The 14355-nt window shown below is 44.4% G+C and overlaps 1 protein-coding gene across 2 annotated transcripts; it reads left to right on the forward strand.

Annotated features, from left to right (window-relative positions):
• The first annotated feature begins 4238 nt into the window (after window positions 1-4238).
• Window positions 4239-14036, forward strand: LOC125366011 (nucleoporin p54). 2 transcript variants are annotated; one of them, XR_007213769.1, is made up of 2 exons: window positions 4239-5868; window positions 14026-14036. XR_007213769.1 is itself a non-coding variant. In XM_048366390.1 (1 exon), exon 1 carries the CDS (start codon window positions 4280-4282, stop codon window positions 5807-5809), a length of 1530 nt encoding a protein of 509 aa, XP_048222347.1. In that variant the 5' UTR covers window positions 4239-4279; the 3' UTR covers window positions 5810-5987. The 2 variants fall into 2 exon arrangements, 1 of the variants encoding a protein (XP_048222347.1); XM_048366390.1 differs by lacking the exon at window positions 14026-14036 and having other exon boundaries at window positions 4239-5987.
• Window positions 14037-14355: the final 319 nt, after the last annotated feature.

Below are 14355 nucleotides of genomic sequence, written 5' to 3' on the forward strand. Positions count from 1 at the left end.
GGCTACTGCTCTACCACTTTAGCCACAGCTCCACTTCTGGGTTTTTGGTGGTTAATTGGAGATAAGAGTCTCACAGACTTTTTTTTTTTTTTTGGCCTGGACTGGCTTTGAACTGTGATCCTAAGATCTCATCCTCCTGAGTATCTATGATTATAGGCACAAACCACTGGTGCCTGGTTTAGACTTTCCACTTTTATAGGCAGAACTTTACTTTTTATAAAAAATGATTATAATTCACTAAAGACCTGCCTTCATAGACAAGGCCCTTTTAAGGCTCATTCGTATAGGGCCAAGAACCTGGTAGGACTTCAATGTCCCTTTCCTCTCCTGTGACAAGACTGGCCCAGTGTCCAGGTGTTGAAGCTCACCCCACATCTGGATTTTCTCCTCCAGAGTGGTAGGACTCTAGCTCTATGCCTGGGTGGTGTGCATATGGGAACAGGTTAGCATGTGCTAATGGCAGGCTAAATGCATGCATGAGTTACCACTCTTAATCGACCTGAGGACCCTAGCATGTTGCTTACATTCTATCTGTTTAACAAAGGAGAAAGCTGAGACTCGGGGAAATAAAGCAACTTGCTCAAAGAGCATGCCTCTTCTCAGTTTGTGCCACTTCAACCAGCATGAGGAAACAAGCCTGGTTTTATTTTACAGTCTTCTTGAAAACTTAAAAAAAGAGAGGAGAGAAGAAAGGGGAAAGAAGAGAAGGAGAAGAGAACACAGAAGGGGAGGGGAGAGGAAGGGAGAAAGAGGAAGGGGAAATAGGGGAAGGAAAGAGAGAAGAGAAGCCAAGAGAAGAGAAATTAAGTCTCAGCACCACTGCATATCAATGAAATCATAATTCTGATGGTAATGCCCAGACACTGGTGCATTTAGCACCCAAGTTAATTCCAATGAGTAGCTAGAGACAATGGAATGATAATTCCTTTGGCACAGATCCCCGTCTGCCCTGGCAAGAGAGCCAACAGGAAATACTTGCTGCTTCTGTCTTCCCCAAGCTCAGCTTGTGTTTCATTAAAGTGCCTGACACTGTATTTGGTAGATACTATAGGATGCCTCAGGCTTACTGTAAAACCACTAGGAACAGTAGGAACCATAATAGATCAAGGTCAAGGTTGTGTTACTACACAACTACATATTTACATGTTAATAGAGGAATAGAAGGCCTCAGCCACAGATGGTTGCTATTCGCACACTTGGTGACCTACAAGAGATTTCAAATATTCCCTGGACAACCTAAGATTGATGTGTGATGTGTGATGTGTGTGTGTGTGTGTGTGTGTGTGTGAGACAGAGAGAGAGAGAGAGAGAGAGAGAGAGAGAGAGAGAAGAGGGGGGTACCGTCTCTTAGCTTTTTACCACTCAAATCTATCACTCTACCACTTGAACTACCTCCACTTCTGGCTTTTTGCTAGAAGAGTCATACGTACTGTCCTGTGCAGGAAGGCTTCAAAGCTGATCTCATCCTTCTAGGATTACAGGTGTGATGCACTAGAAGCCAGTTTTACTTATTTTTATTTTCAAGTTAAGCATAATATTTCTCTTCTGCTTTGTCGGGCTGCTAATTCAGGTTTCTTTCTTAGGTCTCCTGTGCTCCTGCTTTTTCACACATGTCACCACTAGATGGTGCACAGGACAAAACCTCGGCATTGCAGGGAGCGGCATTTGTCACTTGGCAGTGACTAGAAGTGAGTCATCAGAGGAGTCACCAAATTCAGCAAATTAAATTAGAATTTCAGATAAAGGGCTGGGGATATAGCCTAGTGGCAAGAGTGCCTGCCTCGGATACACGAGGCCCTAGGTTTGATTCCCCAGCACCACATATACAGAAAACGGCCAGAAGCGGCGCTGTGGCTCAAGTGGCAGAGTGCTAGCCTTGAGCTGGAAGAAGCCAGGGACAGTGCTCAGGCCCTGAGTCCAAGGCCCAGGACTGGCCAAAAAAAAAAAAAAAAAAAGAATTTCAGATAAAATATCGTATGAGGAAAACTTATACGAAGAAGTTGCTCATTTATATGAAATTCTAATTAAATTGGGTGAGCCATCTTTTATCTGACAAACCCCCATCAAGGGGGACTTTAGAACTGGAGGTGTGGCTCAAGTGGTAGCCCACTAGCCTTGAGTGAAAAGGCCAAGCAAGAACACAAGGCCCTGAGTTCAAGCCCCAGTACCAGCACATTCACGCAAAACAAACAAAAACAGATAAAGGGGGGAGGGGCGGACTTTAGGGCAGAAGAAACTGTCAGTGTTTGCAAATGCCATGTTTGAAAAAGACTCAGAGGGGCTGGGGATATAGCCTAGTGGCAAGAGTGCCTGCCTCGGATACACGAGGCCCTAGGTTCGATTCCCCAGCACCACATATACAGAAAACGGCCAGAAGCGGCGCTGTGGCTCAAGTGGCAGAGTGCTAGCCTTGAGCGGGAAGAAGCCAGGGACAGTGCTCAGGCCCTGAGTCCAAGGCCCAGGACTGGCAAAAAAAAAAAAAAGAAAAAGACTCAGAGCGACATGAAATAAGCTAGCAATTATTACAAGCACACCTATTATGTGACATTGTCTTTAGGTTCCAAAAGCCTTTATGCTCTCTGGCCTCTGGTTCATCCCATGGCATATTTCTTGTCAAGAGCACATCTTTTATGTAATCAAGGCAAATTCTCAAATGCACCAGCAAATTCTCTTGCTTTTTTTGGCAATGGCTAATGTGACTTTACCTTATGTGCCCTACATTAGCTCGAGCCCTACAAGCTCAGTGCTCAATTTGACTGAGAATAGCATAGATAGAATGTCGTGTATAAGAAAAGCTTCACATTGATCAGAATTTAAATGGCGTCCAGATAATGCATGGCATCACACCTCTTGCCCATAGCTGACATCCCTTGGCCAGACTCAAGTTCAATACTTTATGAAGAAAACAAGCAAAACAAAAGCTTTCCCTTATGTTCCGAGTTCTCTTTCTTCATATGCATTGGCCAGTCTCCTGAACTTGACCAGTTGGCTCTCTAGGAAGGGACTTTCTTTCCGGCATATAGGAAAAAGCTCTCGTTTTTCACAGCACTGCAACCCCAATCAGCGACACACTGGGTGTGCGGTCTAGAGCCTGGCTGTCCCATCTTTACAACCCAAGGATCCAATTGTCTATGGGACAATTGTGTCCCTGGGTGACAATATGAGGAGAAGGCAGAAGAAAGAAGGGAAGTAGCTCACCTCCATCCCCACCCTTCCACACAAGAGCAAAGCTCAGTTCTGAAACATTCCTCTAGGTCATTTACCAGTCAGATCCCACTGATACCCAGTGACTCTACTGAGAGAAGTGGCCTGAGGGTTAGAGGATTTAGTCTCAACCACTCCATAATGATCCTCTTTCTTTCTCTCTGCAGGGGACACATGGCAGAATACCTCGGTGCTTCTGTCCATTCATTTCTTATACAGACTAATGCGCTACCACTTGAGCCACTGCTCCATTTTTTTTAGCTTTTTGGGGTGGTTAATTGGAGATAAGAATCTCACAGACTTCTTGAGCTGGCTTTGAACTTCAGTCTTCACAGCTGAGCCTCCTGAGTAGCTAGGATTACAAGTGTGAGCCACCAGTACCTGACTAGGAGTTGCCATTTTTAAAAGCCGTATATGAATATATATAATGCATCTTGATCAATGTCACATCTTCCAACGTTCTCACACATCCCTCCCAACCCAGACCTTCCCTCACTTTTCTTAATTTTTTAGGATATATATTGAATTCTTGATTTGGATTAAGCCCAAAGCCTTTATATATATTAGTCATATATTAATATGCTTAGGAAAATTTGGGTCCTAAATTAATACCTTGTTTGATAGTCTCACGAAGATGGCCAGACCATAAAGTAGTTTAGATCTTTTTGCTCTGTGAGACTTTCTGAATTCCTTTAGTCAATACATGGCTAAATAGGAAGGGGCGGGGAGCTGCATTTTCTCAGAGGCAAAACTGTCCTAACGAAACACCCCAACTGTATAAGGGACGGTGGCATGAGGATGGATGGAAGTGAGTCACTACTTCCCTCCCTCACAGCTTCCTGTCCCAGGATGTGCCAATTTGCACAGATTCACCCTCCCCCCCCCACATTGTGGAGCACCTTTCCTGCATCAGGTGCTGCAGACATCAGTGCCAAATCATTTTGCAAGTGAGCCATTACAGAAATGGCAACACTTAAAATGCAGCCCCTCATCTCAAGAAGATAAAGAGATCAATAAACAGAGCTGTGGTCGCGGGAGCAGCGCGTCGGTCCTCGGCCTCGGCTGCTCCCGCGACATGGCCTTCAACTTCGGGACTCCCTCGGGCACGGCCGGCACCGCCGCGGCCACCGCGGCGCCTGCGGGAGGGTTTGGAGGATTTGGGACGACATCGACCAGTGCAGGTTCTGCATTCAGCTTTTCTGCCCCAACAAATACAGGCACTACTGGACTCTTCAGTGGCACTCAGAACAAAGGTTTTGGATTTGGTACTGGTTTTGGCACAGCAACAGGAACTAGTACTGGTTTAGGTACTGGTTTGGGAACTGGCTTGGGATTTGGAGGATTCAATACACAGCAGCAGCAACAGCAGCAAACTACGTTAGGTGGTCTTTTCAGTCAACCTACACAAGCTCCTACCCAGTCCAACCAACTAATAAATACTGCAAGTGCTCTTTCTGCTCCAACATTATTGGGAGATGAGAGAGATGCTATTTTGGCAAAATGGAATCAACTGCAAGCCTTTTGGGGAACAGGAAAAGGATATTTCAACAACAATATTCCTCCAGTGGAATTTACACAAGAAAATCCCTTTTGCCGATTTAAGGCTGTAGGTTATAGTTGTATGCCCAATAATAAAGATGAAGATGGTCTAGTGGTTTTAGTTTTCAACAAAAAAGAAGCAGATATTCGAAATCAACAACAGCAGTTGGTAGAATCACTTCATAAAGTTTTGGGCGGAAACCAGACCCTTACTGTAAATGTAGAGGGCATGAAAACACTGCCAGATGATCAGACAGAAGTTGTCATTTATGTTGTTGAGCGTTCTCCTAATGGTACCTCAAGAAGAGTCCCAGCTACAACACTCTATGCCCATTTTGAACAAGCCAATATAAAAACCCAGTTGCAGCAACTTGGTGTCACACTTTCTATGACAAGAACAGAACTCTCTCCTGCACAGATCAAACAGCTTTTACAGAATCCTCCTGCTGGTGTTGATCCTATCATTTGGGAACAAGCCAAGGTGGATAACCCTGATTCTGAAAAGTTAATCCCTGTACCCATGGTGGGTTTCAAAGAACTGCTACGGAGACTGAAGGTTCAAGATCAGATGACTAAGCAGCATCAGACCAGATTAGATATCATATCTGAAGATATTAGTGAATTACAAAAGAATCAGACTACAACCATGGCCAAAATTGCACAGTACAAAAGGAAACTCATGGATCTGTCCCATAGAACTTTACAGGTACTCATCAAACAGGAAATTCAAAGAAAGAGCGGCTATGCCATCCAAGCTGATGAGGAGCAGCTGCGGGTTCAGCTAGACACAATTCAGTGTGAACTGAATGCACCGACTCAGTTCAAGGGCCGACTAAATGAACTGATGTCCCAGATCAGGATGCAGAATCATTTTGGAGCAGTCAAATCTGAAGAGAGGTATTATGTAGATGCAGATCTGTTACGAGAAATCAAGCAGCATTTGAAACAACAACAGGAAGGTCTTAGCCACTTGATTAGCATCATAAAAGATGATCTAGAAGATATCAAGTTGGTAGAACATGGATTGAATGAAACCATCCACATCAGAGGTGGTGTCTTTAGTTGACAATTAACTTGGGTTGTGGGTCTGTGCTTTCTCTTACTACATCAGCCTTCCTCAAGATAGTAACCACCTGGAAGAAAAAGAAAGGAAGGATCCTGTCCTGGCTGGGATTTCTGAGATTACTGGCAAATTCACCTCACAGTTCTTCAAAGACTTATGCCTAAAAAAGAGAAGTATATAATTCCCCCAAAGTCTATGTACTTTTGTACATTTTTACAACAACTTTGCACGTAATTACAGTGTTTAATTTGTATATCAAGTTTACACGTAACAAAATTGGGTGATTACTTGGCGTCTGGAGATTTGTACTTCAGAGTGTAAATCAGTTTTATATGAGTTCAACTGTAGGAGGAGTAAAGAAAATTCAAAAGTATCTAAATGATTAATGTGGTTTTCTTTTTGTTCTATAAAGATTTGAGAATATATTTTTATATTAATTTACAGAACACCTAGACAATTAGGATATAACAAAATTACCATTTCTGCAAAGTTTTTGTTTTTTAAACTTTTTATTTCTAAAAATATGAAAACTTTAAAATAAATTCTTAATTTTTAATTAAAAAAAAAAAAAATAAACAGAGCTGTGTCAGCACCAGGTAAGCTGTGGAGGCCCAGCAGATGCCCCAGCGGCTAAGGGAGTTTTCCTGAGATAATGAGCCTGGCAATGCAGGCAGGGATCTAACTGAGAAGAAAAGGAGGCAGCATTTCCTGTCAGAGACAAAATGGTTGGTGCAGAGTTTCTATTCTAAGGTAGAAGAAGAAGGTAAGAGCCGAGTGTCAGTGGCTCACACCTGTACTCCTAGTTACTCAGGAGGCTGAAATCTATGCATCAAGGTTTGAAGCCAGCCTGGGAAGGAAAGTCTGTGAAACTCTTATCTCTAATTAACCACCCAAAACTCAGAAGTGGAGCTGTGGTTCAAGTGGTACAGCATTAGCCTTGAATGAAAGAGGTAAGGCATAGAGTTCAGGCTCTGAGTTCTAATCCCAGTACTGTTCCAGGACAGGAATAGAAGCTAAAACCACTAAAAAACATAATCCGAAGCTGCTGCGGTCTAAGCCGCTGAGGGGGAAGATGGGTGTATTGCCATGGTAACACTTCCTTCACTGACTTCCCACATCCGGTCTTCCTCTTCCTACCCTTGGCTTATTGGACTGGGTTTCCACATTTTAAAAATCCCTTTTAAAAAGTTGATTTGTGGGTAAAGTTGCTGACTTGTAGAACTGTCTTTACTCTGCCCTTACTTCCCCCCCATCCCCCGGCAGTTTTGCCATGTAGCCTTGAATTTGCAACCTCTCTCCTGAGGGTTGGGATTACAGTCATGTGTCACTTCCAACTTTACTCTTGATTGATCATCTAGCTGGGTACATGGGTACAGAATTCTGGCTCTGAAAATATTTTCTCTCAGATCTTGGAAGGTCCTGCACCACTGTCTCTGGCAAGCTCAGTTTGCTTCCCTTTTCTTTGATCTCACATAGGTAAGAATCATCTTGTACCACATGTCATCTTGGCCATCATTCTTCAGCTGCACTGGCTTTTTTATTTTTCTAGGTCCAAGACCGGGAATGGAACTTGGTACCTGCTGCTTTTACTCATTGGCTAGTACTCTACCAACTGAGCCATGCCTCCAACCCCAGCACTGACCTTTTTGTTGGTATTTAAACCTATCCAATGTTTGCTTCTTCCTGGAATGCCTCTCCCACCAATTCATTTTATGATAGGCTTCCTCTTATTCATCAGGCCTGAGTTTTCTGAGAGAATTTCCTTCCCCAACTGAACTAAACCTGCAAATACTAGGTACATCTTCACTAAAGGCGCTGCTTTTTTTTTTTTGTCTTCATAGTAGAATCTGCTATTTATCAAGATCTTTATGGTTTACAAAACATTTGCCAGGCAGATAGCTTTTGCTGTGGCTGCCTCCCCACGAAAGCATGTAGAATTTGCATTATTATTCTCCTTAACTGGATTTACAAAAATCGAGAGAGGATCACCTTTGACCAAAGACCCTCAGCCAGTCATTGAAGGGGACCAGAGCCTGGGTCTCTGATTCCAAACACACTGATCCATCACACCATAGTCTCTGCTCTCAATTCTGCAAATAAAAGGAGGTAGACACATGTCTAACCCACCTGCTGGCCTCTTCGCCTCCCGTTCTCAACAGCAGTGCTTGCATGCTCCAGTCCTGGGCTTCTGTGCAGTTGCTTCAGGGGGAGGAGCAAGGCTCCTGGGATGTCTGTGGGGCAGTCATGCAGGAGATCATTTTCCTTGTGGTTTCATTGATTTTATGGCGAGGGAGTGTGTATGATCTTAGTTGCAAATATTTATGCTTTTAAGGAGAGAAACTCAGGAGTGTCAGCCTATGTTGTTAGATCCGTCACTCCTGGAGACCTTCCTAACTCAGTGATTCCTCCCTGCGGGCCTCCCAGTGTGTCTATCTCCTCTCAGGCAGGGCTGGGTGGGTGCTGTATTTATGAGAGTGGGCCCCCGAGCCCACATGGAGGAGTAAATTACAAGTGAGTGCACCTCCGGGACGAGAGTAGACTCCCCAGTCCTGGCAGCACTTCAAAGCTTCCCAAAAGTTCTCCAAGGAGAACGGGTTGGGCCCCATGGGGTTCCCTTCAACCCTCTGATGGGTCTACCTGTCTATGAAGTCTCCAAGATTTGCAGGTTGAAACTCATTTGTTTCCAGGCCCTTCCCAAAGAGTTAGCTGTGCCTTTCTGCAGATGAAGACACTGAGGCCCAAACTGTAAATGTAGTAAGTTCAATGTCAGTCTGGGCCTTCACTTTCCAGTGCTAATAGCTGTGGCTTTTAATATGTCTTTGCATCATGGGCTATTTTACTGTCTGGGTCTTTAGGCCACATTTGATTCAAGTCCAATTTGATTTGCAATTCCTTCAGGCCACAGAGAACAAAGAGCGTACAATGCTCACAGACATTGGATAGTGTCCAATCTGATTCATCAGTAACTCCTTCAGGAACCCAAATAAAAAATACTGTAGGGCTGGGTGCTGATGGCTCATGCCTGTACTCCTAGCTATTCAAGAGGCTGAGATCTGAGGAATGCAGTTCAAAACCAGCCCAAGCAGGAAAGTCTGTGGGACTCTTAATCTCTAATTAAACAGTAAAAAAGCAGGAAATGAAGCTGTAGCTCAAATGGTAGAGCACTAGCCTTGAGGGAAAAAGAAAACAACAACAAAACCCAGGGACAGTGCTCAGGCTGTAAATTCAAAGCCTAGTTCCAGCACCAAACAAAACAAAGCAGCAACAACAAAAACCTTTATGTTAGGAAAATTGCTAGACAACACAGTCACAGAGAAATTAGATAATTTGCCCAAGGTCACATGGTTGGTAAGTGGCAAAGGCAGGATTCAAACCCAGAGCTTTTTCCCAGAGCCCAGTGTTTCTGCTGCATCCTAACAAGAAGTGTTTTTTGTTTGGTTGGGTTTTGTTTTTGTCTTTGTTTTGAGTGCGATCCTGAGGCTTGAACTCAAGGCCTGGGCACTGTCCCTGAGCTTGGCTTACTTATTTATTTGTTTATTTATTTATTTTGCTCAAGGCTAGTGCTCTACCACTTGAGCCACAGCAACTTTTTGGTGGTTAATTGGAGATAAGAGTGTCACAGACTTTTCTGCCTGGTCTGGCTTTGAACCGGGATCTTCAGATCTCAGCCTCCAGAGTAACTAGGATTACATGTATGAACAACTAGCACATGGCTCAAGAGGTGCATTTTTATGGTTGCCTTCCAAGAGGCCTGAGAGGCTGCTGGAGGAGGATGCTGGAGTTGAGGATGAGGAATCTCCAGCTCTCCCTAAAGCAATGGAGTAGAAAGATGGTGAAAGATCTTCACATGTATCTCATTTTCCAGGCTACAGCACTATACCTGCTTACAGGGAAATCGAGGCTCCAAGCTTCTCCCCCTTTCAGGTGCTTCCTTTCACCCTGATTAATGAATGCCACTACTCAAAAAAAGTGTTCTCAGGTTTGACAACAACACTAAAAAGTATCTGTGATGTTGTATATAGCAAAGTAAAGCTGAAAAACATAACCCAAACCCAGTTTTAAGCATCTGAACTAAGGAAAAACTGAGTTACCTTTCTCTTCCAACAATGGAAAGTATTGCAAAGCTGGTTTCATTTTGAAGAGTCATCAAAAGGGATGCTGTTAAAATACTGGAAAGGAAGTATTTTTTTTGAAATTTTTAACTGTTATTATAAAGGTGATGTGCAGAGGGGTTACAGTTACATAAATCGGGTAGAGAGTATATTATTTTTCTGGACAATATCACCCCTTCCCTTTTTCTCTCTTCCAGTTTGTCCCTCCTGTCCCCACCCATAGTTGTACAGTTCACTTGCAACATAGTGTCTAGTCAGTACCACTGCTGCATTTGTTCACCCTTTGCCCTCCATTTCTGGGCCTCCCAGAAAGGAAATATTCTAAGGAAATGTGTTCGAGTATTTTTTAGTAGTAGTAGTAGTAGTAGTACTGGGGCTTTAACCTAAGGTAACATAGGACCTCTTGCTCTCATTGTCTTTTGGGGTTCAAAGTTGGCACTCTACCACTTGAACCATACTTGTAGTTCTGGCTTTATGCTGGTTAATTGGAATCTCACAGACTTTCCTGCCCAGGCTGGTTTCAAACCGTGATCCTCAGATCTCAGCCTCTTGAGTACCTAGGATTATAGGTGTGAGCCACCAGTGCCTGGCTGAAGGAGCCATCATGATCCTCCAGCCTTAACTGAGCCCTGTAGGACTCTGGCCCAGCCAAGATCCTAACTGCAGCCTCACCAGAGAGCCTGAGTCAGAACCACCCAGGGCTGACCTGCCCCAGAGTCCTGACCCTCAGATACTAAGAGATAATAAACACTTGTTTTCAGCGGGGGTAATTTGTGATTCAGTAATAGATTACTGCTCTGGGAACTGTGTAGTGTTGCTATGGGAACCCTGGACAACTGTGCCTATCGTGTGTTTATGGAGGCTGAGATGAAGCAAAGCCACCAGCACTGGAGAACAATTTCACACCCGTAGCTCGTGGATGGTGAGTAGGCACATCTTTCATCCCGCATCTTCCAACCTTGAGTGAAATAGAGGAGTTAACGTGCTACAGGTACTTTGTGCTGCAGTGATTTCTTTACATTTAAGGCAGAGTTTCAAGAAAAACTTTTTTCCCCCCAGTCCTGGGGCTTGAACTCAGGGCCTGAGCACTGTCCCTGGCTTCTTTTTGCTTAAGGCTAGCACTCTACCTCTTGAGCTACACTGTCACTTCTGGCTTTTTCTATATATGTGGTGCTGAGGAATCGAATCCAGGGCTTCATGTATACGAGGCGAGCACTTTACCACTAGGCCACAATCCCAGCCCCACGAAAAACAATTTTTATTTCTCAACTGAGGAGGTAGCTTGGTGGTAAAGCACTTGTCCAGCATACACATGGTTTGATCCCTACCACTGGGTGGGGGGGGGGCGGGATTCTTTTCACATAAGAACCCATGTCAGCCATATGGCAGAGGATTGATAGCTGTCTTTCTGAAGCTATTCACATTACAGCCTGCCCTCTATATCTGTGGCTTTACACTGGAGGACTCAACTAACTCCAGCTTGAAAATATTTGTCAAAAAGTATTCCAGACTGCCTTTGTATACATCACCTTTATAATAGCCATTTAAAAATTAAGGGGCTGGGAATATGGCCTAGTGGCAAAAGTACTTGCCTCATATATATGAAGCCCTGGGTTCAATTCCCCAGAACCACATACATAGAAAATGGCCAGAAGTGGCGCTGTGGCTCAAGTGGCACAGTGCTAGCCTTGAGCAAAAAGAAGCCAGGGACAGTACTCAGGCCCTGAGTCCAAGGCCCAGGACTGGCAACAAATAAATAAATAAATAAATTTAAATAAAACAAATATTTTATTGGTGTTTTACCTGTCTTTTAATGTTTTATAAGCTTCTTTAGTAAAACAACATTGTAAGACAAAACAAAACAAATTCCAGAAAGTTCCACAAAATCAAGACTTGTATTTGCCACCTCCCCAAGTACTACCCTGAATCTACACAAGGGAAGCATTGTATTTGGTGCTAAAATAATGTAAAGATACTTTAAAGTGTAGAAGGGATATACATAAGTTATATGCAACCACTGAACTGTTGTGTTTGGTTTTTTTTTTGTAAGGGAAGTCAGCATCTGCAGACTTTGATAGCTTTAGTGGGTCTGGAACCACCTTTATAAAGGACAACTTTATGTTCTTGCAGCATACAAAAAAAAAAAAGAAAGAAAGAAAGAAAAGAAAAAGAAAGCAGCAAACAATGTAAAATCAAGCTGGGTATTGGTGACTCCTGCCTGGACCTCTAGCTACTCAGGAGGCTGAGATCTGAGGTTTGAGGTTTGAGGCTGGTCCAGGCAGGAAAGTCCATGAGACTTTTATCTCCAATTAGCCACCAAAAAGTCAGAAGTGGAGCTGTGGCTCAAGTGGTAGAGCATCAGCTAAGGGACTCTTTGCATATCTCCTGAATAGTAACAATAATAATATTTTTTTCAAAAGAAAATGGAAAAGCCAGAAGAAAATAAAAAGCTAAGGGACAACACCCAGGCCCAGCATCAGCACAAAACAAAACAAAACAAAGGAAGATGTATATCAGGACAAGAGAAAAGGAGGAATGTACTATGCAAGCCAAAGATTCTTCAAAACAAGTCGTTACTTTCCACCACCCCCCACCCCGAGCTTCCCAGAGGCAAAAGAGACCCCAGAAGAAAGCAGTCTGAAAATTCCTAGGGTTGAGGCCAGCTTCCTGTGTCTCCAACCAAGGCAGCCAGGCAAGGCCCTGCACTCAAAGGGGCTTCACCCGTGGGGGCTAAATAAGGCTGTCAGAGAACTGCATTGCAATGCTTGATGAATTTTCTCTTTCAGTTTGGACATGACACCTGACAGCTCAGTGCAGTGCACTCTGGGGGCTTGTTGCCTCCCCTCACCTGAGGTTCTGCTTCCTGCTGTCTCCCTACCTCCTTAGGACAGGTTCTCCATTGCTGGAGCCCCTCCCCACTGGCCATTTGCTCCTGCATAGCCTCCCTTCCCACTGGATCACATTGACAGAAGGAAACAATGCATCCTTCTCCCTGCAGAGACCTGGACATAGACCTGAGAGAGGTGGAGCCCAGGCCTGTAATACATGGTGTTGGCTGATGAATGGGACCAAGTGGTAGCAGATCTTTCCCATCAATCCATGCCAGGGCACCGTTGGCTACCAACGTAGTAGGGGGCCTCACATTCATCCCTGATCTAGGTACCACGCATCCCAGCACAGAGCTTGCAATTCTTGCCTGTCCTCTGTGGCTTGGGACCACAGGTCCTTAGAAACGGGCATTGACTTTTCTTTTTTTTTTTTTGGCCAGTCCTGGGCCTTGGACTCAGGGCCTGAGCACTGTCCCTGGCTTCTTCCCGCTCAAGGCTAGCACTCTGCCACTTGAGCCACAGCGCCGCTTCTGGCCGTTTTCTGTATATGTGGTGCTGGGGAATCGAACCTAGGGCCTCGTGTATCCGAGGCAGGCACTCTTGCCACTAGGCTATATCCCCAGCCCGCATTGACTTTTCTAGCCCTGGCCAGGACCCTGCATTTTCATCTTCTACTCAGGGGGAGTAGAACAGTGGGGAGGGTAGAACAGGCTGAGCTGCCTTCATTGTGGCCTGAAACACCAGCATACAGCGCAGCAACTCAGCAGGTCTGAGGACATCACAACTATGAGGGACATCGCCGGGGACAGGTGGTAATGTCTGTAATCCCTAGCTACTCAGGAGGCTGAGATCTGAGGATTTCAGTTTGAAGCCAGCCCAGAGTGGAAAGTCCATGAGACGCTTATCCCCAATTAACCATCAAAAAAAAGCTGAAAGTGGAGTGGTGGCTCAAGTAGAAGAATGCCCACCTTGAGCCAAAAAGTTAAGCCAGACAGTGAAGCCCTGAATTCAGGTCCTAATACTGGCGCGCGCGCGTGCACGCACACACACACACACACACACACACACACACACACAACACACATTTTTTTATTCCCTTCTCTTCTTCTCTCTTGTAACAAAACAAGGAAATAAAAGACAGGCCCTTTCATTGGAGGTATAATTGCAAATCTTTGCAAGATAAAGCTTGGGCAAAGATGAGCTGAGCAGGGGGCCAAAGAAGAAGGAAAAGTAATTGGGTGGACAGTCAGTTTTGAAGGTGAGAAAGAAGATAGAGCAGATTAAGAAGGTTTTCCAGAAAGGCTGACACACACCATTGCTCTCTTCTGAGCTATGTTTACTCAGTGTTACACCCCAACAATACTCATTTGCCTCGAGGTCTGTTGTGTGTGTGTGTCCCCAACTAGAATGTCTGTTCCATGAGAACCGCTGACTTTACACTCTGTGATATGGCGATCATTCAAGGGACAATGCCTCTCACACAGCATTACATGAATAGGGAGTGTCATCAGGTCTAAGGTAGAAACTGAACAATCCTGAGAAGAAAATGATAATGAGGCTTGAGAGGACAGACTGCTGAAAATATTAAGAAATGTATTAGGCACTGGTG

The sequence above is a fragment of the Perognathus longimembris genome, chromosome 17 (genome assembly GCF_023159225.1).
Source record: "Perognathus longimembris pacificus isolate PPM17 chromosome 17, ASM2315922v1, whole genome shotgun sequence".
NCBI classification, from domain to species: Eukaryota; Metazoa; Chordata; class Mammalia; order Rodentia; family Heteromyidae; genus Perognathus; species Perognathus longimembris.